Source organism: Streptopelia decaocto (assembly GCF_964273445.1).
Source record: "Streptopelia decaocto genome assembly, chromosome: 7".
NCBI lineage: Eukaryota > Metazoa > Chordata > Aves > Columbiformes > Columbidae > Streptopelia > Streptopelia decaocto.
The window spans coordinates 52,414,895-52,438,587 of record NC_138661.1 but is presented as its reverse complement, the minus strand read 5'-3'; the positions used below and the strand labels follow the sequence as shown (position 1 = coordinate 52,438,587).

Here is a 23,693-nt window from a genome sequence, read left to right as displayed (position 1 = left end):
TTCTTGTCACTGCCACTGGCTGATGCTCTTGAACCCTGTAGGTAATCGCCTGGCCTCAGGCTGCTCCCACTTCTTGTGTCTTCAGGTGGGACTTGGGGTTTGTCTAAAATCAAAGGAAAAGCATAACTCACAAGCTAACTCATATCCATAGAGAGATCAAACTGCAATTGCCCAGTTGACCTCAGTGGAACTAATAGATAATTGTTGGAGCTTAATTGACAACAAAATGGAGCCAATTCACAATTAAATACTTAACTTTGCACCTTTGGTCCCTCTTAATTTTTTTTTCCCTCCTACATAAATAGTGATTTCTTTCCTACTAGTTTGAGTGTTGATATGCTTATAACAACCAGCTTCCGCTTCTGCAAGCCCTGGGAAGGCTCGCTGGCTCTGCAGGTGTTTCCTAGCCTGGCTGCCAGCTTTGCATCCCTACTATTCAGCTCTGTGCTCTTATCCCAACAAAATCTCTTTCTTGCTCTTTCAACACCAGGTAAATCTCAGCAACGCTTACAAATATGTTCCTGGGGTTTTGCTCTGGTTACACAAGAGCTGTAATTTGCCCATAGCGAGCAGCAAAGTAGAGACTAGTAAGTGCAAACTGCAGGACAGGGATTTTTTTGTTGGCACGGGTGTAAAAAACCCCTCATGACAGACACCTACCTCTCAGCTTCCATCCTGGGCACTGCCATTTCTACGACTGCAAACATAAAGGTAACACTACACTTTTTTTGCAACAGGTTTCTAAAATTTGAGGAGTCAGAGGTATCTGCTTTCCTGTTCTTGAAAACGACAGCAGGATGCCATTGCGGGCAGCAGGATCCCACAGCACGAGCCCTGCTAGAGGACAGTGTCTGGCTGGGCATCACTCTGCCACCCGGTCATTCAGGCTGCTGCTCCTTGCAGGGGAACTCCAGCAGTGGGTGAAACGGGAATAAAGATCATGAGATGGCCAGTGCGTACATACAGAACAAGTCTGGCTTTTATTGTTTGTTTTCTTTAATTATAGTTTGTTGGAGTATTTTGAAAGAAAGAAAACTACCTTAACCCCACAGTTGGCTATCAGAGGAAGGAAGGGCCTTCTGGCTCCCTGGGACAAGAAATTGCACAATGTTTCCAATCTGCTGCTTATTGGGAAGAAGAAATTACCACTCTCCAGATGTATTATCCCTTTGGGAGATTATTTGGTGCAGGTCATGTTCTTATCCCTGCCACCCTCACAGCAGAAATCATTACAGAGGTGTGAAAACAGGAGCTATGCACACCTGCACAGCCAGTGCTGGAAAGGCACCTGCTGCTTCTGGTGAAGTTGCCGTGATCACAAGGGGTTCAAGGGAAATGAGACCTGGGGGAGGGGGATATAACACACTTTCAGGTTTCTTTATCATATATATACTACTCCTGTCTCTAATCATCCTTTCCATTAAAAATTGACCTGGGAAGGAGGAGCACCCAAAGCTTTAGCAGTCCTGGTGGTGAGGCTTTAACAGAGATTTTTCTACCTGACTTTAAAGTTTATGAGGCTTAACCAGGTAACCCACACTGATAACATACACTCCACTCATTTGCTCAGTCTCCAATGTTTTTTTACATGGTAGAACACTATCAGTTGTCCTGCCAACACAGAGCTGTGGGCAAAACTTAACTACCTAGTGCTTAAAAAGTGAAACACTAGAGATTTACCTCCTGTAAACACTCTGGTCTTTATTGCTTACATTGTCCTCAAGTTTTTTTTCCTGCCCCTGCTTGCATCACTCCTCACAAGGTACATGCCTGCTCTGCCAGCAGCTGGCCAAGGGTAGGATGAGGCTGATGAGTGGCTCCTTTTCCTCCAAAGGATCAACACCATCTTCTCCCTCTTGGGTGCTGCTGGGCTAGGTGACCACCAGCTGCCCAGGGAATATCTCTTCCCAGCACATGAAGGATTACTGCAGGCTTTCCATGACACAAACCTCCAAGCAATGCAGGCAGCCTCATGCATGGCAGAAAAAGAGAAGGAATGATGGCCTTTTGCAAGGAATTCATATTTATTGAAGCAACCATGAGTCACATGAGCTGCCAGCTGGCCTGAGGAATAACAATAGCAGTGACCTGGACAATAGCAGCTGGAGCTCACAATGGAGATTGTTTATCTCCAGAGAGCAATATACTTTATAGTACATATATATACAAAAATGAATTTTTCCCTACTGCTAGAAAGCAGGTATGTTGGCAAGTGTATATCACCACTAAATCCCTGCAAGACTGAAGCATGTTGGTGACTGCCAGGAGGTAGCTTGAGTAACACTTGGAGCAGCCTGAATTTGATTCTGCTTCCAGCAAAGTCAATGGTGAAGCTCCACTGGTCCCAAGGGAGAGGGACTGGGAGCAATAGTGCTTTCCCCTTCCTCAACACAGTTCTTTCCAATGCAAGATATTTGCAGCCATGTTAAAATTCTAGCCAAGATAGGGAAGGTGCTGTAGGCTATACTGCTGTTCTTGTACATGAAGCAAGCCCACAGCTGAGTACTAGGACCAGTCCTGAACATCAGTATGGGGGTTTCCATGTTCATCTTAATAAACAGCTGCTACTTACTGTTTTTCACGTCTAAAAGCCACAATGATGGAGAAGGGTAAGAGCTGGTTCTGGTTCAACAGACATTTCACATAGCCATATAGATTACAGCAGGTGCTAAATCTGTTGCAGTGATGGGTTTCAGCTCAGAAGTTGCTCTGCCTCCTTGCAATGAGGGCAAAGCACACCAGGGAGCTGTTGTTTGAGCTAGATGGAGAGCGGAGTTCTTCAGCTGACTGAGGCTTTTTAGATTTCTGTTTGTTATTGATAAGGTGATGTAAAGAGGACGTGTAGTTGGATGTTGTATTGTTTGACTTGGCTGGAGATCAGTCCTATTCTCTTACAGATTTAAACTTCAGTCCTGTGTGTATGTGTGATATCAAAGTCCTTTTGTGCTGCACAGCAGCACAGTGGGTTAGTAAAGCTAGATAAACACAGAGCTAAGGCTGGAAGTTGAACAAGCTCCTATGAAATCAGTGTGGTATCATGGCCTCGGAGGTTCACTAAATCCTAAGAATTAAAAATTAATAGTGTATTGCATTAGCAAGGAGGGGTAACAGAGGGGATATGTCCTTCTGCTGGTCATTTGTTTAAAAGCTCATGCACTGATCTTTTTTTCTGATCTCTATCAAAAGCTATATAAATCTGTCAATATTTGAAAACAGCGGAAAAACAGTCGATGGTCATTGGATGCCTACATACTCAAGCATGATCAGAAACATGCCCAAAGTCAATCATTATGAGTGTCCAAACTAGGAGAGCGCATTTCCCATCAGAAATGGCACACTTTGTGTCTTTGTACTTGCTGATAGCACAAGATTGGTCCTGGGCTGTGATCTAAAGCCATCTTCCTAGTAACATGGCATCTTTGGGGGTCACGGGGAACTACTTAGATGACAGTGCAGGAGAAGTTTGGTTTAATGCTGCGATTTTTAGTAGGCTTTTCTCTCTGATTTTTTTTTTCTTTTTCCCCAAGGGGCTGTTTGTGTCCTGCTTACAGAGCTACAGCATCTGTGTCCCCTAGTGAGGGGCTCTGTCCCTCTGAGCCCAGGTGCATGTCTCAGTCCTTGCCCATTTTTGGCAAGATGTGGGACTCCTCCTCCGCAGAGCATCGTCCACCCCAACCAGCTCAGAAATGCACGACAGCCAGTAGTGCAGGAAGGGGAAACGCGTGACGTACTGTCTGCCCCCACACAACACCTTCCCAGGGGACTTTGTGGGTGACTTCAGACTTCTTCCTGTGCCAAGAGCTGGCTCTACCTGGTAGGGATGCCCAGGCAGTGGCTTTCTACCTTTCTCTCAGGATGTATTTGCCTTTACGGTCCAGGTTGTTGCTGAAGTGGATGGAAAACCAGAGGAATGAAGTGAGAATCATCCCATAAACCTAAAAGGAAATAAATTAGACGGGCACACAATTAAATGCTGAACTGATCATGATGCTCCGTCTGTGCAAATAAGCAATCATAAAAGCTCCCTGTTAGTCTACTTGGCACTTCTGAATTTACGTATCAGGATGTTACTTTTTTCTTAAAACAGAGCTGTTTTTCAGTAAAACCGTGAACACCAATTCCAACATGGGAGAAAAAAACCCACAGCATGTGGTTAAAACATCTGATTGGCATTAACATAGTACAGCTCAAACCCGGTCCTAAAAATACCACGAAACAAGATGAAACCAGGAAATTCAGATTTCAAATTCCTGGCGCAAAAACATTCCCCTATGTGAACAAACATATCTCTCTCGTAATAGCCTATTGCAGAAATAACATAGGGAGAAAACAAACCAAACCAAACCAAACCTCATGTATTGTTTGGAGTAAAAAAACCCAACAAAACAAAAAACCCTAACAAAACCAAAACCCCACCCCAGGCATTTGCATGGTAGTGAATGCAGAGGACAGTATGCTTCCTCTGTATTGGGATATTTTGCCTGGTATCACAAATCAGGATTTACACAGGCAACATATCAAAGGTAAGGCTACTGTGGGAAGGATAACGAGGGCTGCAACAATGTGCTCTTTCCTAAGAGCCTGTCTTAACGTGCAAGCGCCTTTGCCTGTGGCTTGATGTGGGGACATGTGTGCATTGTTGGCCAAGGGACAGTGACATCAGAGCAGCTATAGCCCTCGTCGTGCACTTCCTTTGCACCCTGCCATCACAATAGTGAACCGTGCAGCGAGATTTCCTCTCACAGACACTTCAAAAGACAGCCGCCTTATCTGCTATAGCATCAAGCTGTGAAGAAAAGATATAGATAATAAAAATGCTCCCAATTTTGTCTGTATATAGCTGCAATGATATTCCTCCTATACCTGAGAAAAATCAGAAGGCGGCACCACATGACTTTACATTTGTAGCCTCATAGCAATGCCTGATGGTTTTCCCAATTTACTACTTGCAGTATAAAATACAGTATTGTTAGTTCCTCTGGGTTTTATTTAGATGGACAAGAGTCTTCTAACCCATAATTTTGCCAAGGCAGACAAGAGTAATAAAACAATCTCCAATTGCACAGTGAGGCAAGGCAACTCCAGCTGGGGAGCAGCATGTAGATATCACAGCAGACCAAACCTCCCTTCATGGTGAAAAAACGAGATTCCTGGTGTGCAGTCTTTTCTGGCATGCTTCACCACATGTGCAGGGCCCTTGTGTAGAGGTAATTACAGTGATATACCTCTGCCAAGTAGTGGGTGGGCATACAAGCAGGCTCGTTTTAATTAGTGGTACTCTCCAGCTCTGAAGGGACAGTCTCCACACAGCCACAGAGCCCCGTCACCACAGGACATGCCCTTCTTGCAGCATTTCATTTTTTCTTTTCTTTTCCCCAAAATAAGACTCATAAATTCAGCACAGATCCTTTCTACAGAAGCCATTTTCCAAAGATGATCCTATCCTGCCTCTGCAAGGTCCCAATACAGCACCTGGGAGCCCAGACAACACACTGCTCCTCTCCTTTGCAGCCTGCTCCTTACGTTATTCACCCATCCACTGCCCGAGATGCACCTGTATGAGGTTCGTTAGTACTCCTTAGTAGGATGAGACCTTCCCTTTCTGCACAGCTCTCCAGCTGGTGCTCATTGGCTTTCAAGGCCTTGCAGCCCCAGCCACACAAAGCGACTTCAGGCAGCTGGTGAGCGCTGGGCAAGGGGAGGCAGCAAGTGTCCTGAAAGATTTTCCTGTATCTCCTTTTCCACAATTGCTGCTGGCTTCCTACCTGATCTGCAAGCCCTGTTCCAGGTGACATAGCCTCTCGCTTGCAGGAGATGTGCAGGCAGGTCTGGGCAGGTGAAATGCAAATGCTGTTGCCATGCCTAGTTTGGGCAGAAAAACGGTGCAGCAAGCCTATTCCTGCAAGAAAACCCCTATGGCCATTAGCCTAGCAGAGACAGGTCCTGGGTCTTTCTTAATTTCTATGGTGGCATCCACCACCACTTGTTTCTCTGCTGCCAGTCTCTAAAATAATCTGAAATCTTAGCTTCTGGGTGCTAATTTAGGATATGCCTCCCCTACTGGAGCCTGCCCCTTCAGGCCAAAATGCACAGGAACAGACATAGCTACCATGAAGCCGATGGTGACACCCAGTAGTGTGGAGATGAAGTCCATGTGCTTCCTCAGGAAGTCTCGGATCTCTTGCAGGCAGTCCTGGGAGGAGAGAGACACCCCTTGCAGCACAGCAGCAGTAAAGTGGGGGTTTTGTCCCCCCAACAGCACTGGCCACCACCCCAGATAGAAAGGGAAGCAAGAGGGGGATGCAGCATTGCACAGCTGGGCTCCTCCGTGGGCCACTCTCCTTTCTGCTGCTTGCTGCAACTTGGGAAGAAAAACATCTGTGGTATATTTTCTGTTTCTACAATATGCCTACAATTTTCTTGGTATGATGCTCTTTGGACTGTGGTGGCCATGCAGGTGCGCAGGTAAGCATGGTCATGCATAAGCTTTTTGTTTCCACTCAGTGGAAAATGGAAAGAGGGCAATGAAAAGATGGAAAAGCAGAGCACATCGTAATGCTAAATACATTCCCCAAAGATACTAATGAACAGCTCAATTTCACAAGGTGTCTCAAGCATTAATATACATTAGCCTTAAGCATGCCAGCAGCCCCAGGGAAATCCAGGAGGTGTTAGCCAAGAGAGCCATTTAAAAAATGCAAGAGCATGCCCTTGATGAAGTGCTTTTCAGAGCGAGGTAAGAGTGCTCAAAGCCAGAGAGTGAATGTATTACAGTTACCAAACTGCGGTTCCCCAGGTTGCAAAATGCATCCTCCCACTCACATCCCCAGCTTGCAACTGGAGGAAATGCAAACCATTAGCAGGGGGGGAACAGAGCCACCCATATAGTACCCAGTTTTGCTCTGCTCTCCCTTCCTGTTCTTTGAGACAAACTCGACCCTGCTTTGAGATGTGGCATTCCCAGAGGCAGTGCTTTGCAACACTGCCCTGTGGGCAGACGCGTGCCTGCGCATGATGACGTTCTGTTAGCACTTGACTTATTCACCTAACAACGTTTTTGTATAGCTAAAGCAACATACTTCAGCTGATTTGGCTACTCCAGTGGAAGAAAAATAATCATACAACATATTTGCTCAGAGGGTATGAAGTCTGCATTACAGCCTAAGCACAGAGGTAGTCTTATACTGGTGGCTTCTCTGTCAGCCTTACTGGGATACTGCAAAGAGGAGGAATGAAGTATACTTGATGAAGCTACTGCTGGGCATCATCATCTTGCTTCATGAGTTTCTCATTTTAATGCCTATTTAATGCCCTTGAAAAAAGGAATTACAGCAAATTCCACATTTGCTGCTAGTGGAACACTTTTTAAGCCTCAGAAGCTAGTGTTATGTGGAAAAGTCCAACAGCTTTTTGAGCTCAGACACATGGCTCTGATATCTCACGCTCTGTGCATGCACAGGAGATGAGGAGGAAGCTGGAGAGAAGCGACAGGCTGCAAGCTCAAGCATTTTGAAGGCTTTCTAGGGCTGTGAATGTAAGAGCATCTGCAGGTCTGAGACCCGCTGATCCACCAAGGCTCCTCCAGCAGTTGAGATGCCTCCTTATTGAAACAACAAAACCCCAACAAAACAAACCCCAACACTTAGCAACCCCAAACCACAAAAAAGCCACAACTCTCATTAACACATAAACGCCAGTGAGGTTTTAACAGATAGGAAGTAGCAGTAAAACCCCAGTGTGGGGTGGAAGAAATATTTCCCTTACCTGTCCTGCATTGCGTATCTGTCCGGATGGGCATGTCTTGTGCTCAACGTTGGTCGTGTCCCCAAATGGAGAGTGCTTCCCACAACACAGGAACTGGAAGAGAGGGAGAGGCCTGCCAGCTGCCCACTGGGGCTCTTACTTCGCTGCCACTGCTGGCCATGGGCCACCCTTCCTCCCTGCTGGCCTAGCCAGGGCTGCATAACCAGGGCTGCAAAGGGTGAACCACGTAGGTATGCAAGCAACAACTGCAGCAATGGAGGTTAAATTCAGAGGAGAGATTTGAATCTGGCCCCAAACTTGCCCGTGTTCCTCCAGGACTGCTGCCTTGGGCTGGGGCCATGCCCTCCCTTCATGGTCACACCATGTCTCACAGAGGCTGCTCTGGAAAACCCAGGGATGCAGAGTCATGTTTCGAGTGCTTGTTATGGGCTGGGAGAGGTCCCCAGCAACAGCCACTGTGGAACTGGTTTCCTATAACCAAGGTCAATTGGCCAGCTTGGAGCTCTAGCAGAATGGGAAAAAAAATAGGAGTAGAAGGGCTGTTTCTCCATCAATGAAAGTGGTGAACATAAGCAACCAATGAAGTTGGGTTTCATGCCTGGTTCTCCTTGCTAAGGGAGACTCTGGGTGTGCTTCTCCATAAACCTGCAGAGCAAGGATCACCATGCCTGGTCATGCCCCTAAGGGCCACCACCATTGTTGCAATGAGAAACATTTGCTCTTTTCTGTGTTTTGAGAAACACAGATGAAAGCAGCTTTGGAAAGTACTTGTTACGATGTCTTAAGAAAACACAGAATGATAAAGGGAGTTGTGTGGGAGGTGTCTGGAAACATGCGAGTGGACCTGGCCTTCCTGTCCAGCCCTGCTGTGTGCCATGAACTCACTACCCAAACAGGGCCTGCTGCGCAAGGAGATGCAGCTCCTTCACACAGCGGGGACTCGGGAGTTTCTTACCGCAGGGGACATCCTCACTCACCTCCTGTGGCTTTGAGGGCAAGCATCCTCCCTGTGCTCTGGGCAACCACCCTTGCACACCTGCTAAGCTACAGAGAAGTCCCCTGTGCCAACAGCATCCTGGGTGGTGTTTTTTGGGAGCTTGCTAGCAGTCTCCAGCTTTGCAAGAGGCCACATAGCCTCCAGTACTCCTCAGCCACAGGGTCAAGGGTAAACAGAAATAACCGAGTTCACATCTGCTGGACAATGTGGAATTCCCCCCCTCTCTCTACCTGACCAGGAACACCAGAGAGGTGTATCTCCACTTTCTCATACTACATATAGGGAGCACGGCAGAGAGTCTGCTAAGACAGACAATATACAGGGTGTTTCAAAAAGTTGGACCTGATTTCAAAGCAGTAGTGATTTCAAATTTGGTCCATCTCTTTGAAACCCCCTGTATATATCAGCTACAGAGTGGAAGCTTTGAAGATCTTGCACCAGAGTGATGCTCAGGTAGGTCACACTTTTTTCCTGTTGATAATTTGGTTGGTTAAACCTGGGAAAGGAAGAGTAGGAAGGGAAAAGCAGACTTTACAGTGGGCTGGAGGAGTCGGTTCCCAAAGGAAAATGGCATTGCAGCATCCACAAGGCAGAGCACAGGCGTCAGCCCCAGCCTGCTAAAACCACCAGGAAGATTCCCCAGGGCAAGGCTTTCTGTTAAGGCTGAAAGACAACTTACTGCTTCATGGATGGCAGTCAGCTCATGCCTCCTGAAGCTGGAGGAGTTCCTCCTCACCTCCTCGTACACAAAATCATACACATCCATCATGCTGTCTTCCACCTGCGATGAAAGCAGAAATCTGTATGTGCAAAACACTGACTGTGGTCACCTTTGAAGGGTGCTTTGATGCTCCTCTTGCATCACCTCAAAGGTCTCCCAGGTATAGGAAGACAAGTAGTGCAGCTATTAAATGATTACCATGCAGTAGTGTACAACCCACCACACACCAAAGGGCATCTCCAGCATGGCGAGTCCCATGAGAGAGGCTGCAATGCTGCATGTGTACCACTGTCTGCTACGTGTGGACCCTTCAGAATCATGTCAGGATCTCACCAGCTGATGGCTGGACCTTTTGGTCGGTTTTTGATTTAGGGTCAGAGTGTCTCCTGGTGCCTGTGACTGTTGTGTCTCCAAGTCTCTCTGCTGGACAGGGAGGACACTGTCTCCCTTTCCTGATTGGGGGCTGTGAGGACAGGCACACATGACTGTGAGATGCTAAAACTAAAAGGTGAGAGGACCTCAGATGTCTGGCTTTATCTCACTGACAGAGGAGTTCCTGTGAATAGAACCAAAAAAATAATGGAGTGATTCAGTGGTGAATCAGACACTAAATATTTACCAAATGTGTGAGAACTCCCAGCTTGACAAATCCCAGCCAACTCCCACTTGGGTTTCAAAGGAAAAAATATATGACAATTGCCTTCAGTGCCTAGAGTCAAAACCTTATTTCTCCCTTTTGTTTTCCCTCGCTTCCTCGCCAGCACCCACCTTAGCAGGTCTGCAGGCAGCCCTCGGCTTTCAGGAGGGAAAATCGATCTGTGAGACAGATGGAGTGGGTGGCTGCGTGGGGAGGGACGGGCACTCCGGGAGCAGAGCCATCTCTCAGCAGGGCTTTTCAGCTCAGTCTTAAGGGGTTGTGCTTGGAAATTACTCTAGGGGAATAAAAGCCCAATGCTGTGTGCTTGGGGGCGAAAGCGGGGTCATTCGAGGTGATTACAGCCATTACTGCAATATTGCTCTACCCCTCTGGCTGTCCAAAATGCAAGCAACTAACAGAAGCTGATAACCAGGGAGGGTAGAGAGGTAGGTTGAGAAGATTACTTGTATCCTACTCAGCCCTGTGCCACCAGCTGACATTGGCAGATTTTCCACAGCTATCAACATGTCGAAGAAGCGGAGGGGCTTGGGGTTTTTTCTGGATTTATCTGCAGCAAAGCTTCTGCTCCTCGGGATGCTCCATCACCTGCCACAGAGCAATCAGTAGATGAGGCAGAAGCAACCCAGCTTTAACAAGAGATTTCTGATGACAGACAAGGCACAGATACTCTGAGACAAGGTAAAAATCCTCTGTAGCAATGTGCAGGGTGCTGAGCTACTCCACACAAGTGAGGAGGGAGGATACTAATTTTGTCACCCCTGTGTACCAGAGTGCATTGAGCAGGGTGGGTGCAGCAGTAGGACAAGATCATCAGCAGACTTGTGCACCACCCTTCCCCCGAGAAAACCTGGAACTCCAATAAAAAGGAAAACAACCAAGCTTTTCTAACTACTTGTGGGACATGAATTAGCTTTCCAGTAGCACCAATTAAATAAAATGATTCAATAACAAGTGTCCATTTCCACTGAAGAATTGGATTAAGAATAACGACAAAAAATAATAATCTTTTGACCTCCTCTCATGGCCTTGTGTTGCTGAGGAAGGAAGGAAGAACAGAGCAGCTGTCTTCTTAACCTTTTGAATATCCCAACTCTAGCCTCAGATCCAGGAATAAAAACTATTTTGTGTTGTGACAACATACATATGGATCTCACAGAATAATGGTTCTGCGTGTGCAATTTTTGCCTTTTCATGTTAATAATTAGATTCAGGATGCTGGCCTTCACTCCAAAAGACCTGAATTTGGATGACTTAAAAAAAAAAATTAAGAACGGGTTCAAGTAAGTTGCTAGGTTCAAGCAAGGGTCCAAGGGTTGAGAGCAGTACTGGACTTTAACTACTTCTAAAGGTCTACTGAACACAGGGCCAGGAAATGTTTGGACAGGTACTTTTAAACCTTCTGCCTTGCTTGGACACATGCCCCAAAGCCTCATGAAAACTGGCAAAAATGCTCCTTTGCAGGGAATTTGGGCCAGTTCTGTCTGCTTACTTTACAACTATATTCAACTTAAACCAAGGCAAGATGAGACGTTTTCCAGTGATGTTTCATCTGCAAAGACCATCACAGGCTCCCTAGCAGCACAGCAGGTTCTGACCATGCCACCAGAACCAATTCACTGTGCAGGAAGGTCAGTGATTATTTGGGTTTTGTTGGGCCTCAGGGCCCAACTGAAGCAGATATCCTCCTCAGCAGCTTCTTAGGTGGTCATGCAACACTAAGGACCCTGGTAGGATGGCACATGAGCTGCCCAGATGTTGGCAGCTGCATGAACTCACAAAACAATCGATTTGACCAGGATAGGTCCGGCCTGATGCAGTGGTGCACATTTGCACATTCTTCATTATTTTAGGTACCATGCAATGACATCGACCATTGCACCTAAGGCTGTTTGAAGGCAAGGAGTGGAAAGGAAAGAATGGAAGAAACAAGATTGCCATTACAAACCTATGGCAGAAAATTATTCCAACTGCTGGAAACAATAAGGGAAGAAACCATGAATGGTGACCATATCATGGCCAGCTCACCTAGAGTGATGGTGACGATGATGAGGGTAATCTCCAGGTACATAATGACTAATAAAGATTACTTCAATTACACTCTCTTTCTGAGCTCATTTGTGAGCTGGTTTCTCAGTTATTTACTGATTTTTTAAATTTTGTCAAGCAGTCTCCAAGAACTGAAAGCACAAATGATTAAGCGTAAAATGTTTTATAGCAATAATTTCCTTTTAGAATGCATGTCTGGGCAAGCCTAAGAGTACAATTTGCTGATTAATCATTCTCAGCATTTCTATCTAGCAATTATATCCAGCCACTACCTGAATATGTTATTCAAATCTTGGTAAGAGAATATCAAACTATAAAACCATTTTTAAAAGAGTGAATTGACTGTAGTTCCTCTACATAATCTTTCTGATTTTTTCTCAGATCATTTGATTTTGGAGAGGGAAAATTACTGTCTTCACACAATGTGGTGATCTGCTTTCAAAGATTACTGCAGAGAGCTTTCTCATTTAAATATTTCAAAGGTCAGTACAAAATAATAAATCTCAGTATTTACCACTGGGTGTTTGCTTCTGTGCAGGCAATCGTGCCACAAAACATACGAGAGGTCTGGTTTAACAAGGAGACATGCAAGAGCAAGAAAGATTACACTGAAAGACCATCATCTTAGCAACTTTTCTGCCTGGAATGGGGTTATGTTTATACTTAGAGCTGCAGCCAAGCTCTGAAGCACTGGTCACACATGGCAGCATCTATCCAGCCCAAAATGGCATACTAACTGATGCATGCCTAATGATGTAAAAAATAAAACTTAAAAGCACGAGACAAAGTCACCAGGTGGTTTCACGACCTGTCCTTATTTGCAACATCATATGACCTAGTAGATGTAAGTAATCCCTATATTTTCCTTTGATCTGGGACCTAACACAGTGAAGGGCTAGACTGCAGCACTGTTTTGTGCCCTGTTCAGCAGATTGACACCACACACTCCACCCACAGGCAACTTTCAGTCCATTGCCTCAAAATAATTTTATTTTTCTGTTTCTTACACCAGGTGTTGGAGGAAAAAAAAAATGAGGGTGCTTTCTCTCATGGTTAAGCAACAGGATGCCTTCTGAGTTTGAGTGCTTAGGCTGATAGTGTTAATAACATGCTTTAAGAAAACCACAGCTGTGCCCCATCGCTTAAGTCAGACAGTAGTTAGCACATAATGGACCATACAGCTGGAGAAGAGGAAGTCTGTCTGGGCTTCTTTTTGAAAGGTCTTACACTCCCCCCAGACATTAGCATCATTATGGTCACAGTGGATTTTCCTGTTCCTAGTGACATGCTGTGACCCATTGCTGGAGAAGTATGCCTGGATGAAGCTTTCCCTTGGAAGGAGACTGTGCCTGTGGTGCTTGTCAGTAAAAAAAAAATCCAAGAGCTGAAGATGAAGCATCAGCTGGGCTTTTGCTTAAGGAAACTCTCCAAGTTAAGTGATATGGAGGTTACACCTTACAGTCTTTCTTTTCCTGGAATATGCTGGGTGAAATGTTCCAACTCTAAATTAGTCAAATAATTGCTGCTTCCCATTTCTGTCTGCATTTCTTAATGAAACATTTATTTAGGGATGATATTGATGGCTTGTTGGATACAACGAATGGAAAAATCACCACAGAGATTGATGTGGCTGACTCCAGCTGACTCAATAGAGTAGCATTTTTCACTTAAAGTAAAAGAAAGAAGGAATTTTGAGATTGTTTATCATCCTCTATATCCTTTATCCCCCAAGAAGCAGAATTTATGACTGCAGGAAGGCATTTACTCTAAGCCATTAGCATCCTTGCCCTTGGCTATTAGAAACTAAAGCAAATTTCAGTCTTACCTCCTTCAAGAGGAAAACTGACTTAGGTTATTGATGAAGGATAATTTTTTCCTGTAACTGGATTTGGAACAGAAAGATCAGACAGGGAGGTCATTCTTTAGTTCCTGATCCCTTTGCAAGCCAGAATTGTCAATGAATTTCCCTTCCACTGCCAGTGAATACCCGTGCTCAGGCAACCTGAACTAGTTGCTTCAATCTATGCTGAAAAACTGATGTAGACTTGTACCAAGAACAGTCTGAGGCCTAATCAGTGAGCCATCTTTGCAAGAGTCACTGTCCAAAAATGTCTCTGAAGAGCTGGAGCTCAAGGAGAACACTGTGAAAGGAGCTGTCAGGATTGTTTCGAAGACAAATCCATATTTCTCTTTTCTGCTTAACAGGAAAACTCTTGACACAGCAGAGGAGGAAGGCAAGCATGGCAACCAGAGGAGGATCCTCCTCTCCTGTGGCTCTCTGGGCCTTTGAGGTACCAAGCCCAGCACATGTGCCACAGCCTCAGAAGAAACTGCAACCTCAGCACTTCATGTTCTTTCAGTGTCGCCAAAAGGGATGTGCTCACTACCATCACTCAGAAATATCCCTTCAGCAGTGGCTACCGCAGAACCCCTCACTTAGCTATGAACTGCAAGTTAGTCAGTTAAGATGTGAAACTGGAATAAAGTGGTTGACCAACTCGAAATCCTTCCTTGCTCCAGTAAGACAAACACTTCTGCATTTCACTATCTCTGTCTCGCCTTTCCTCTATGGTGTGCAGAAATACACGTGTTCACCACATGTCACAAAGGAGAATTGCTTGGTTTGGATAAAGCAATGATGCAATTGTAGTGAAACAGAGGAGGGAAAACTACTCTGAGTGCTTTAAGCCAGGCTTCAGAGCAACTCCCATCACGTGGATCTAGCACATGGTAAGATGGGCTCCCCCTGTTCCATGTTCGACTGGGCTTTCATTGTTATATCTAACACAGTCATTACAATTTGCTACAGCTTTGTATTTCCTCAATAGCACATCAGCTCCTCTCCAGCCTCCCTGAAGCAGATCAATCCCAGCTGCAGAAATCTGGCCAGTGCTGCAAACCAAAGCAGCCTTTGAGCCCCCCTGTTAAAAACTGCACAAGTTAAGAAGGTGCAGCTCCCCTCTGACTGCTGACGGTCACTGGAGCCTGCTGATGCGAGAAGAACCAGATGAGGCTTTTAGCTAAACGGTTTTCACCTTTTATTTCCAATATCTAGATACAGAATTTATATTTCTCTGTCTCTCTCTCTATACATATCTTAAAAGGAAATGCACTTCCCCCCACTTTCTGGTATCAGAAAAGGACCAGGCAACCTCTGACCATCTTTTGTTCCATCACTGAGGGAATACACAGAAGGAGACAGAGCAAAAACCATAGCGGAACAAAAATTTCAGGAAAAGCAAAGCCTCACAAAGCTGTGAGTGACACCAGCCTCCGTGTATCAAGGTCCTCTTGGGGGTTTAGGGGTGTGCTTTTTTAAAGAATCAAAAACAAAACCCCAAACAACCAACTAAACCCCTTTTCTCACATGCAGTCCTTGAAACCAGTGCCAGGCAAGACTGTTTCCTAACAGAAAAGTATTGGAAAAACATTGAAAACTCTTTTAGCTTAGAAAGACTTGTATCAGCAATAGAACTAGCCCCAGGGCAGCACTGTCACCTCGGAGCTGGCGGTGGCTGCCCTGCCGTGATGAGCATCCTGCAGCCATGTGAAGGCTGGATATGCCACAGTGACAGTGACCATCTGAGCGGCTTCAGATGACACTGCTGGAGACAGGAGCTCCAGCTAATGCTCTGCCACGGAAAGCAGCAGAAATGGGGCTGCACAGGCTCAGTGTCAGCCCAGTGGTGAATTATAAAACCCATGTGTACAAATGCCTGTGTGGCACATCAGACAAAAGAGACCAGAGTCTCGCTGGGCGGAGCAGGCTGTTATTGCACGATGAGAACATAAATACTAGGAAAGAGTCACAATATTTAAAAGCACTAAGGAAGGGGGAGGGTTTTCTCCCTTTTTTGGTTTTCCCATAGAGTTCAGAGACTGGGAAAAGCTTGCTGCTTATTTTCAAGTGTTTGTGCCTGGCAGAATAACAGCAAGAACAAGGAGGACATCACATTATTCACAGTGTTTTGGAAGAGAAATCACTGATTTTTCAAAATGCTTCTTGAAAGACCCCCGTGAGTGGCTACAATCCCCATCCAGCCCCACTGAACCAGAAAACAAAAGGAAGCTACCAGTATGCTTTGGGTCTGGTTTCAGAAAGCACCTGAACACACCTTCAGCTTGTGTTAAAGTCCAATTGAAATCTCTAGGAATTAAGCCTGCCTCTAAACATGGCCTTCAGATGAGATGGACTACACCCTGTAGGAGTTTGTCCCAACACACACTGCTAGCATGAGTGACAGAAACAAACATGTCCTGGAAAAAACACAGACTGGGTTTGCTGCTGGAAGGACCTCTACAGTTCCATTTAAGATATTACCTGGAAAACACTGGGTCACTCCTTGCATACCTGCAAAAACAAGTAATGCAAGTGCACATGCTGGCTTTGAGCACACAAAACCAGAATTTTTTTCCTGGCAACCCAGACAATGCTGCGTCTGACTTTGCAAAAGTGCTGGTTAGAAGGAACAGCCACAAACAGAAGACCAGCACTGATCCCATATGCAGGGAAGAATAAAGAAGCTGCTCTTTTCAGGATCAGGCTCCAGGTGTAGCCATGCTTGTTATTTAACAGCTGCAACTGTCAATCGCAGCTTTGCATCCTAGGCTCTGCTAGCAAACCATCACATCAAATGATGCCACCTTGCTCATTTACAAAGGAGAAAGTTTCAAGCAGAGCAAGACTGCAGGAGAACAGAGTGTGCATGGCTTGTTTGTGTTCCCCATCCCATAAAAAGCTAAATCCTCACATTTATTCTCTGAGTATTATGCAGTGTAACGCGAAGAGGCTAATGCCTTTCTCTGCACGTGGAGCCAAAAGCCCCTGGTGGAACCTGCATTTGAAATCACCCAGCAACTTCACAGACCATCTGAAGATTAAGAGATTGCCACATCATTGCAGCCAGTGCAAATCCAAGTGACACCTTCATCTAAAGGATGTGGGAAATTGGGCCTTTATACCAGAAGTACAGGCAACTATTTGCACCAGTGCTTAGTTTCAACTCTTTGCCTAAATTGGGAAATCACAATTTAATTGGTTTTAAGCTAACATTTACCTGCGAATGAATATCTGTAATTAAAAAGCTCATTCTGTTGCAAAATTCCTTCCACGTTGCAGCAATTTTATTTTTGTCACTTCACCCTGCCATCCTGACCAGCTTATAGGGCCAGATCGCAGGGCTGCAGGAAGGATCTTCTAAGCTGCTGCAGAGAAGAGGAACAGCAGAAGATGGCATGACAGTGAATTTCCTCTGGCCTCTGTCACAGCAGGGCCCAGAATGAACCCCCAAACCTATTTCAGTGTTGGCTAGCAAGGATACCAAAAATCTTCTATACCACAAATACAAAGCTACCCTTTCCTCCAAGTTTATAAAGCAGTGGTTAATGGGTGAGGAGAGAAGGAAAGCTGGGGAGCAAGAGGAAGAAGCAGCAGCCTCCTGCACCAGCTCTGCCAGATGTGGCACAAGTCTCTCCTACATCCTTCTCCACATCCCAGGTCCCAGCTGCATTAGGCTGTGCTGGAAATGACTAAGAGACCTCCCCTGAACAGGCAGTGGTTTGTGGGAAAGGAGCTGCCATAAAAATAACTTTGCAAAACAAGACTCAGCTCTTTGGATTCAGGAACAAGTCTTCCTAATGTGGCTGAAAACCAGCTGAAAACCTCAACATTTCTGTGGTTACCACAGCTGTTCCATCAAAGGTGCTTGCATACAGGTTATCCTCCCTGCCCTCCATTGTATGTCGATCTCTCATTTGTTTTGATTGCATCAACACTGTTGGTCCTCAGACAGGTTTGTGACACCTTCCTACCAAGACCACATCTCCCACCAAGACCATATTTTGGCCCAATGGCCCATAAGGAGGGCAACCAAATGTGGTCCTTATCCTCATGGAGACCCTTGTCTGCACTGGGTCAGAAGTGGGAAGGGATTGATTCTCTCAAGTGATTTGTGCCAGGCAGTAAAGCACACTGGAGTTTCACAGGGCTTTGGGGGCTGGGCTGGGCTGTTTCTGGAGCCATGGCCTTAAGAGCGTGATAGGACAGAGGGGAAGGAGGAGTGCTGAGTGCTGCAGGTGATGGTGGGGCTCAGCAACAAGCCAAGATAGAAAATACTGACATATGAATGGCTCAGCACTATAGCTAGCAGGAGAAAAGTTACTTCAACAACCTCCAGATTACAATTATTTTAATTTCAGGTTTTCCTCTGAGCAGCTGACCTGCCCAGGAAAGTTTTGACACCTCTCCAGGTCACAGCAGCACCTTTTCTGTTGGTGCCGTTGGCTGAGAGGCAAAGTTTTTGTAAACCAGGAGAAGACCCTAACAGAAAGGCTGCATTACACGTGCTGGCAAGACAGGTAGAGGATCTGGGATGTTACTCTGGTTTATTTGTTCCTCCCCATTTTGTACACCATTTTCTCTGCAGAACCTACCAAGCAACCACATTTTGGGAATAGGTAGGTTATTAGTTCCTTGCTAAAGGAACAATGCAGATGGATGCAAACCAGCCTCAGAAGGCAGTATGAAGGAGGCCTGGACTTCTCAAAACCCATTCAATAGAGAAGAATGATTATGATGCTCAACAGAAGGTAAAACATAATAAATCTACCCTTTTAGGATAAAGCATGATAAATCTCAGATTCATGATTTTTGCATGCACAGTATATGTTATTTTAAGAATAAAGACTGTGGTGACCCTGAGTCTGTTTGGGATGCAGGTAACTTGAAATTAAAACAGATGGCATCTGTCTGAAAGAATTGGTTCAGGAACCAACAGAAAAGAATGGGAAATGAGAAGATTCACATTTTGTTTACAGTGCCCAGGTCTGAAAATATCAAATATTTACAAATAACTTATTTTTCTCCTGTCCTGTGTAGCTTCTCTTTAAGAGGTACTGTGAACATGGCTCTGAAAGAATCACAAAGGCAAAACGGGCAACTTGCTTTCATCATGTTCAAATGACATTTCTATCTACTGCCTCTTGAAAACAACCATCAAAACAAGTTTTCAACTGAAAATAGGGCTTTTCCATTTTAGCTGATTTTCTGTAAGAGGGGTCTGCTTTATGAAAGAAATATAGATTTTTAAAATTTTTATATGTATATGTATATATATATATTTAAATTTAATCAAGAGGAGTAAACCCCTGAGAGCATCTGGCATGGCTGGGTGCAGAAGGGACCTCCCACCCCTGGGGTCCAGAGGGAGCGAGGGCTCCGCTGTGCGCTGCGGCATTCGGCACCTCACCCATGGGGAGGGAGAGGACAGCTCTACTGATGCCAGCTCCCACCTGGCATTTCCAAACGGAACAGGCTGATCTTCTGCCTGGTGTTTCATGGGAAAGTCAACCTATTTTGCATGGGAGAAATGCATATTTTTGGTTTAGCCATGAACACAAGGGTAATAGTCCTTTGGTGCTCTCAGAGGCACCTGCAATGGGCATGTTCATCCATATTTAGTTTTATGTCCTCAAGTTCCCTTCCTTTCTTGGTAACTGTGTACATCCCATCAGGCTTACAAGAGACCTGTCAATTTAGCTAAGTTTTCTTTTTTTTCCCTTTATTACTACAATTAACTCTTTCTGGCAGAACCAACACGCAGTAGGCTGGGGAGAATACCTGCTTTAATTTTGCTCTTTATTTTGAGAAAGACAAACAAACTGCTCTATAATGGCACTTCAGGTGTCTTCCCCCTGCTCCGCTCAGTTTTCTGTACCATGGCACTGTCTCTCTGTCCTGGAGGGACATTAACATCCGTATTTCTCCCTCATCTGCATTTCTCTCTCTCACATCTGCATTTCTCTCACTGGTGAGACAGGTTAGCTTTCAAGCAAAACTGAATTTCCATATGTTTTGTAAGTGACTCTCCTAACCCTAACTAAACATTTCCTCATTTATTATCCCCTGTTTCTGTTTGCACTTTAGGAAGCAGAGGAACCAAAGAGGATCTCTAATGGTATTTTAATTTTTCTGTTGTCAGAAATGCTGCTATTTTTCTTTGCCCAACAAGTAAACATTTTACAAAACCCCCTCATTTTGCCTAGTGGAAAGTGTTTTGCCTAAAGAAACCCAACAAACTACTGAAGCTAACACGTGGGTACCTTTCTGGGTAGGGCACTCAAAGCAAAACAACAGGATAATAATTTGAAGTAAAACCAGGTGTAGTGATTAAGACATACATAAAGTCATTCCCCTCTAAGTATTTTCAGCAAAATATTTTGTTGAATGGCACCTCCTGGTATTAACTTAGTATACAACTTTTTCTTGTGACCTTTTATACGTTACTCCACCTTTGTGGAGTAAAAAGAATAACCAGTCTCTTTGGATAATGCAATTTCACAAGACCAACAGATTTTCTGGTGCTATTTCTCCTTCAGTAACACAACTTTTGTTTCAATCTCTCATTACAAACTTCTGCAGAAGTTTTGCTTGAAACCAGGGAAACTATATACAGAGGCTGTGGCAAGACTCTTTTTCGTGAGTATCTCAGCTCTGAATCCACTTCAGCCAAGTAAGGGTAGAGATAAAAGATGTTGCTGTGCCATCAGCACTCACCCTGCTGCTTGCAAAGCAGCTGGACAAATTCATGGAGGAAAAATCCACTGAGGGCATCAAAGGCACAAGCAGGTGCCACCAGCAGGCACCTGCGCCTCCAGCTCTTGGCACCTGAAAAAGCATTGCTTTGTGCTCGCTGGGTGTTTATGCCCCTAGCTTGGCAAACAGTGGGTGTGCCTGTCTGGGAGTGGGTACCTTTGGTCTGATCCAGCATAGCTATCTGCATATTTCACAGGATTTTCAACTATTGTGGCCACTGGTTAGCTCTGGGCAAACTTTCTGAAGAAGCAGGAACCTTATCCCTCCCCTTAGCCTTGATATTGCCCTTCAGGCTTCTGCTTCCAGAAGGACTGGATTTTAGTTTTTGCACAGGACACTGAACCATTATGGGACAGGGCTTCTTGTCCCCAACAAGTGCAATTCCTGCAGTTCTATCATGCATTGAGTCTCCAGGTTTTTGATGCAGTTGTGCTCCTCCAGCACAGAACAAAATGTCTCCTGATACTCTTTTCCTGATACACTGTTCTTCAGTCCTCCACAACATCTGTAGCCCTAAAGAGATGAGCTGGCAGCATCAACATGACCCTAATCCACTGGCATGATGTTTCATATCACCCATGTCCTTATCACTGGCCAGAACATTGCAGGTTGCAGCACATGCCTGTGGCTGGGGAGGAACGAAATGGAGACAGGGACCAACGTGCTGCATGAAATGTCTATCAAAATCCTAAATGCTTATCTGAATTACTGTTAGATCATTTGGATGCTTGCCCAAAGTATCTATGTTCTGCTTTCAAAATGCTTTCAAATTATTTATTTATTTATTTATTTATTTTTAATGCAGGGGAATTAAGACCAAGCAGCAACAAATTCCTCTGAGTGAGAAGAGAAATAAATATACAAAAAGCAAATTATATCAGACTAAGAAAGGGTTAAAAAAATTATAATGCTCTTTAGGCTGCTAAAAATTAATTTCAATTTCTGCTTCCCCCAGCAGCCTGGTACCATAGCCCCAGGGGCACCCCAGCCCCAGGGTAAGGGTACCCACTGTGATGCACAGGGCTGTCCCTCAGGAGCTCTGTGTGCCTTGACTCAGTTTCCCAAGCACTTTGCATCTCCAACACCACCTACCACACCACCAGAAAGCTCTGGGTTAACAATTAAAACCCCAGCTTTCTGGCAAATTTGACCTCATACAAACTTCTCTTCCTGGTCCAGCATGACAGTGACCCAAACCACAATTTTCACACTAGTGTTTTTACTGTGCCACTGCTGCTGGTTAATGAACATACCCCCTGGGTGTTTCTCCTGGACATTGCCAGAGACAACATGAACAGTCACAACCTGCCACAGCCTTAAAATAAATAATTGATGTTAGCAGGAACCAGAGCTGGGTGGAAATGACTTTTCAAAAGTCAAGCATCTCAGGTAAAATGAACATCCTCTGCAAAATAAAATCCCAAAGCTAATTAAAATGAGAGTTGCATTTTGTTTTGCCTTCAGGACAAAGTGTTTGCCCTGCGTGAGGGTTTCCATGGCTTCTCCCTTCAGACAACCCCATTGGAGAGGCAGCTGATGAAGGCGGCCCCGTTCTTGCAAAGGACAGATGCGACAGAGCGTGCATCTGATAGACCTCGACATGGACGGCTTTATTACCACCAGATGTCCCTTTTATGGGAGAAATCATTGCTACAAAAATATCCCCATCTGACGAGATGCTGGTGGTATTTCCTAGCAGCCGATGCTTACCTCCGTGCTGTGCATGTATCTCCAGCAGGCAGCTGGGATCAATCCGCAGAAGGCCAGAGCAAAACAGAAAAATCCCTGAGGATAAAGGGGAAAAGTACCATCAGTTACAGCATGGGGAGAAAAATACCCATTTGAAAACACTGTTGGGACACATTTAATATGCTTGTTTGAGCAAGTTTAGTTAAAGTTAAAGCTCATTAGCCCCTTCTTTTAGTATCCCTCATAATGCTGCTTCCTTAAAAGAAGTAAGATAGATAATGATGTGATTCACCAACAGGAGACCTCTAATTACACTTGACTGTTCCTCTTGGAAAAAAAAAATAGAGAGAAAAACATTATATTTACAGTACGCTCCTCTTCTGTAGCAGGACTGTGCCCCACAATAGCACCTCCTTACTCACAGGGTTCAATTCCCCATGTTTAAAACTAAGCTATCCATTTCAAATAGGGGAAAATCCACATGAACAGTCCATAAAGAAGTGAAAAACTGGGATGAAGAGCAATCTGCTCTGGAAAAGGAGCTGGACCCTGAGAGCAAGGTGGCAGCTGGATGACAAAGCTGCTTTCCTTAATTCAGCACCAACCCAGTTAGACAAAAGAACGTCAGAAATATAATTAAGGCCAGCAACTGACCTTGAAATGTTTAAACAATAATGGCAACAATGCAAGAGGAGGCTTGACTTTTGCCTTCTTCCCTGTGCTTGCAAAGCTGGAAGTTAGATGTGTTGTCTCTTTATTTGAACAAACCTGATCCAAAAAAAAACCCTGATGTAAACAGCGCTTGCCTGTTGTGACAGCTGGACCAAAGGATCTTGTTCACATTAGAAAAACCCCAACAAAACTAAAAAAGGAAGAAAAAAAGCGCCTGTAAAATGTTTGAAAGCCAAATGGGCTCATCAAATATGAATCCACAGCTTAGTCTTGGAATGGCAAAAGATGATGAATAAGCACCAGTGGAAAATTAATGCCCTTACAAATTTTTCCATGCAACTGTCCCTCTTTTGTATTCAAAATTATGTAGCAGGGGAAAATTACCCAACTGACTGAAGCTTATTTTTGTTTCTATTTTTTTTTTCTATGAGTGTTTTAATAATATGATATAACCGAAATAACGTAAAAAAAAGATTAAATCTTTAATGAAAATTTACCAAATTTAAGCTTAAGGAGAGGAAGAATAGCATTGCTGCTACCAATTCTGCTTCAC

General features: G+C 44.7%; 1 protein-coding gene across 2 annotated transcripts in view; it reads right to left on the bottom strand.

The window, feature by feature from the left end:
• Window positions 1–2,005: 2,005 nt before the first annotated feature.
• TSPAN32 (tetraspanin 32) overlaps window positions 2,006–23,693 on the bottom strand; it is a 30,927-nt gene continuing 9,239 nt past the window's right edge. For both annotated transcript variants that reach the window (XM_082059553.1, XM_082059552.1), the window contains exons 4-8: window positions 22,490–22,564; window positions 9,441–9,542; window positions 7,765–7,857; window positions 6,110–6,193; window positions 2,006–3,935 (exon numbers count right to left, since the gene is read on the bottom strand). In XM_082059553.1, the coding sequence (XP_081915679.1) occupies window positions 3,840–3,935; window positions 6,110–6,193; window positions 7,765–7,857; window positions 9,441–9,542; window positions 22,490–22,564 (450 nt within the window). In that variant the 3' untranslated portion in view covers window positions 2,006–3,839. The remainder of the gene's footprint in view (window positions 3,936–6,109; window positions 6,194–7,764; window positions 7,858–9,440; window positions 9,543–22,489; window positions 22,565–23,693) is intronic.